Source organism: Orycteropus afer, unplaced genomic scaffold, assembly GCF_000298275.1.
Source record: "Orycteropus afer afer isolate SDZICR_OR568_19922 unplaced genomic scaffold, OryAfe1.0 scaffold00098, whole genome shotgun sequence".
In the NCBI taxonomy this organism is placed as follows: domain Eukaryota; kingdom Metazoa; phylum Chordata; class Mammalia; order Tubulidentata; family Orycteropodidae; genus Orycteropus; species Orycteropus afer.
This window is the reverse complement of record NW_006921685.1, coordinates 3689129-3694035: the sequence shown is the minus strand read 5'-3', so window position 1 is coordinate 3694035 and position 4907 is coordinate 3689129. Positions and strand designations below refer to the sequence as shown.

At 37.4% G+C, this 4907-nt stretch overlaps 1 protein-coding gene across 1 annotated transcript in view; it reads left to right on the top strand.

Moving 5' to 3' along the window:
• The window catches only part of LOC103198596 (transmembrane protease serine 11B-like protein), a 30339-nt gene extending 25993 nt beyond the window's left edge, over positions 1-4346 (top strand). The window contains exons 6-10 of the mRNA XM_007942759.2: positions 576-614; positions 1104-1278; positions 2308-2567; positions 3253-3395; positions 4185-4346. Coding sequence (XP_007940950.2) covers positions 576-614; positions 1104-1278; positions 2308-2567; positions 3253-3395; positions 4185-4346 — 779 coding nt within the window. The remainder of the gene's footprint in view (positions 1-575; positions 615-1103; positions 1279-2307; positions 2568-3252; positions 3396-4184) is intronic.
• The last annotated feature ends 561 nt before the right edge of the window (positions 4347-4907 follow it).

Here is a 4907-nt window from a genome sequence, read left to right as displayed (position 1 = left end):
TGTTCTTCATTTTTTAACAAGCACATTCAAATCACATAATATCATATCTTAAAACTGATTCTTGGAGAAAAAAACAACTCTCATTCTGAAGAGATGTTAAGACTGTAAACAGTTTTTATAAATAATGATGTGTTTTGCTATTCTTTTTCTAATCTCCTATAACTTTCTAAAGCAATATTAGGTTTTCCATTATAAGTCAGCCCCCATTTTTAAAGTTATTTTTGTATATGATAGGAATTAGGTTTGCTTGTGGGGTCTTGCTGCTCTTGTAAGGAATGATACTGACAGTTTTCCACTTTAAATGACATAGAATGCAATTTCAATAAAATAAAGTAGAAGTCTCTCATATTCAACTATCAAAATGGTATTTCCATCTCATGTATTCTTAGGTAGTAAAAGAATAATCCCAGGAAAGCAATGTTCTTTCCTTTCTGTTGGTTCTTTCTCCTGGGATTCTAAGCTCTGTCTGGAACTCTCCTGCTCTACTGCACCTGTTCTCTTACTCTATTAATGCTGGGGCCAGTGGACTCATGCTGGGTATTACATTTATCATGACCTTTGTTGCTCTATTTCAGAAATCAGTAAGGTCAATGCTGAAAAGATTATCAACAACCGTAAGTTCATATATTTTCTAATTAAGTGTATACAATGATCTAAACACAATTTTCTAAACAAAAATCCCCAATATTTATTACTCTTGGCCAGGCAAGTGGATAGTGCTTTACATATAATAACTCATTTACTCCTCAAAACAATTTTATCACCTTTTAGAGAAACTAAACATAGAGAAGTGAAATAATTTGCCTAGGTCCATCCAGATTGTAAATGTGGGGCTAGAATTCAATCTCAGGGAGTGTGGCATTACTTTATTTGCTTCCTAAAGGTTAAGGACCCGCCATGCCAAGGTATCTTGAAGGTACTATATTGGATAGAAGTGACCCAGAGACTGCTAATGATTCCTGTACAGATTACATTATGTTCTTATCAGTGTAAGACATCGTCAGATAGGATCATGAAAGGATGTCTTATCTCACTCTCTGCTTTGTAATCAAATAGACATTACCTTCCTATTCTCATTGGAATAATCCTGACCTTTTCCACAGGCTGTGGGAGACGAGCAAGGATGTCTGCAACATATGACAGAGTCAAGGGAGGCTCCACTGCTCAGGAAGGAGAATGGCCATGGCAAGCAAGTCTCAAAATGAATGGCAGACATTACTGTGGGGCATCTTTGATCAGTGACAGATACCTAGTGACTGCAGCTCACTGCTTTAAAAAGTAAGATCACCATCTTGTCTAAGGACCATAGGTCTTGAGGCAGTTACAATTTACACATGATTCTTATCTGTCATCACTCTACTCTTAAATTTCATAGTACTCCAGATATTTCAAACTACTCTTAGTTGTTAGAATACATTCTCTTGTTTCATACTTCCTACTTCCCACACAGTTGTCTTATCTGCTTAGAATGTCCCTCCCCTCTGCTCATCTCTAAAGCAAATATGATCATGAACAGATCTCCCTGTGAAATCTTCTGTTCCCTTAAACATACAGGTTTAAATCCTCCTGGCTTGTAATCCAACTAGTCTTTATATATACAACCGTTTAAGACAATTTAAAGGAGCTCTGGTAATGTAGTGCCTAATGCACTTGACTGCTAACCAGAAGGTTGGTGGTTCAAACTCACCAGCCACTCCTCGGAAGGAAGATTGGGCAATCTACTTCCATAGTGATACTGCCTTGGAAACCCAAGGAGGGGTCACTATGAGCCAGGTCCAACTCAACGGCACATAACAAGAAGAAGAAGAAGCAAATATAATAAATGTCCACTTTTATTTCCATTTTGCACTCAGATATTAAACTCCTTGAAGGCATGGGCTACTGTTTTCCCTTTCTGTATCCCCACTGTTTCCTATGAGGAGCCCTGGTGGCACAATGGTTAAAACATTTGGCTGCTAACCAGAAGGTCAGCCATTAGAACCCAGCAGGTGCTCCATGGGTGAAAGAAGAGATAATATGCTTATCCAAAGATTACAGCCTTGGAAACCTATGGGATAGTTCTACTCTGACTTGTAGGGTTGCTATGAGTCATAGTCAACTCAATGACATTGGTTTTGGTTTATTGTGTCATGTAGTATATGGTGTCGAGTCTCAAACAAGACTTTTAAAAGATGAATTTAAATATTAGATTTTATAATTTCTAATGGTTTAGAGAGCAAATAAACATTAATGTCATGAAAAAAGTGCAGAATATGTTTCTATTATTTTGAAATAAAGACAAAGGATATGATTTTTTGTTTCTTTAAGGACCAAAAATCCAAAAAACTATACAGTCAGCTTTGGGACTAGAGTAAGCCCTCCCTACATGCAACACTATGTTCAAAAAATAATTATTCATGAAAACTACATTCCGGGTGAACATCATGATGACGTTGCAGTTATACTGCTCACTGAAAAAGTTTTATTTAATAACGACGTACATCGGGTTTGTCTGCCTGAAGCCTCACAGATTTTTCTACCAGGTGAAGGTGTTGTTGTTACAGGATGGGGAGCACTGTTTTATAATGGTAAGTCTAGTGAAAACCTAACATATCCATGTAAGGTACAAAAGCAACAAGAAAAGTTAATGATGCAGGGGCAGAGTTACAGGCATCATTCATCCCCAGATGTTCAGAGTGGGGTGCTACAAGGCCATCTCTCAGGAAATTGTAATATGGTGTTATGAGTTTGCAAATTACCTTGCTAGAATATTCCAAAGAAGTCCTGGTGGCATAGTGGTTGAGCACATGGCTGCTAACCAAAAAGCATGTAGTTTGAACGTAGCAGCTAGCTCTATGGAAGAAAGATGTAGCAGTCTGCTTCTGTTAAGGTTTATAGCTTTTGGAACCTCTGGAGCAGTTCTACTCTTTCTTATAGGGTTACTGTGATTTGTTTTTGCTTGTTTGTTTTTTGTTTTAGAACATTGCAAGGGGACAAATTTGGTCTTAGAACTTCACTACCCTAGAGAACCTCATTGAGAAATTTCCAGTCCAAAGATGTAAAAAGGGAGATAAAGTCATAGGATAAGAAAGATGTATCAAATTATGTTTCATATTTCTTTTATCATTGGTTTAAAGCTCCTTCAAATGACCTTTTTTTATCTTAAGAATAGGCAAGAGTCAAATGTAGGTCTTGGTCACATTGAACAAATCACAGTTGACATCCTGTTCAGCTTCAGAGGAAATCTTTTGCTGATCATGTTTAATTCTTTAGGTGAATACCCAGTGTTACTTCAAAAAGCACCTGTGAAGATTATTGATACAAACACTTGTAATGCTAAAGAAGCATATTATGGTTTAGTTCAGGACACAATGATATGTGCTGGATACATGGAGGGAAATGTTGATGCCTGCCAGGTAAGTCTGGGCATTACTCAGGGTCATCACATGATATTTAAATAATTAATATTATTTTATGAAAATCATCAATGTGGGGACAGTTCAAAGCTTCAGTTAGCTTCTATTTTGATAATCCTATCAAAGTCCCTATCAGCTTTGTCACCAAAATAATTATTCTCTACACTCAACATATGTTTATATTTTTAACATTTATATTGTGCTTACTATGAAGCAAGCATTGTCCTAAGCTCTTTAAAAATATTAATTAATTTAATTCTCTTCATGACTTTATAATGTATGCACTATTATTATCATGGGAGCTCTGGTGGTGTAGTGCTTAAGGCATTTGGCTGCTAACCAGAAGGCTGGCAGTTCAAACCCAGCAGCCACTCCTTGGGAGGAAGATTGGGCAATCTACTTCCGTAGTGATACTGCGTCAGAAACCCAAGGAGGGGTTGCTATGAGTCAGATATGACTTGACAGCAGTGAGTTTTTCTTTCTTTTTTTTTTTTTTTAATAGTCTTTGTTGTTGCTGTTGTTATGTGCCGTCGAGTTGGCCCCGACTCATAGCGACCCCTCCTTGGGTTTCCGAGGCAGTATCACTACGGAAGTGGGATTGCCCAACCTTCCTTCCGAGGAGTGGCTGGTGGGTTTGAACCGCCAGTCGTCTGGTTAGCAGGCAAGTGTCTTAGCCACTATGCTACCAGAGCTTTATAGTCTTTAGGAACCAAGAATCACAAATTTTATTTGGCTTATCATTTAGGAAAGTAAATTCTCATGATAATAAATATTCTTTGTTTTATTCAGGGTGACTCTGGAGGACCACTAGTATATCCCAATTCCCGGAATATTTGGTACCTTGTTGGAATAGTAAGCTGGGGTACTGATTGTGGTAAAATCAACAAGCCAGGAGTCTATATGCGTGTGACCTCCTACCGCAACTGGATTGCATCCAAGACTGGTATCTAAGAGAAAAGCACCTTGTAACAATTACAGGTTATTTTCACCTGTTACTCTTAAGCCTTTAAGCATGCATTTTAAATTAGTGTGAATGTCTATTTTGAAAAAAAAAAAAAAAAAAGAAGTGGATCTGAGGCAAGTATTTATGAACTTTCATTTTAAGCAGACCCTACAAGACATCTCATTTTCAGTCCAGAAAAGCAGAGAAAGGGTTCCTATCAAAAATAGACTCTTGCAATGTCATTCTGTTTCCATTTTATCATCTCAGATCATGGCTATCCTGCCACAGTATGAAGCTCTTGGTTTTGGTCATTCAGACTTTTTGAAATTATGAAACTATATCTTCATCCATGGCAAGTTAGCAGATGCCACTCTGAGAGACTAGAACCAAATGTTTTATGAATGTTGGGTTGAAATATACTGTATCTGACTTCCTATCATAACTTTTGTGGAAAGCATGTGGTTGTGACCTAAATCTGGTCAGAATTTAGGCACTGAGTGATAGTTTCTTATTTGTATGAGGACTTGATTAACTCTTGCAATCACTGTGAAATAATTTCACCATTAACA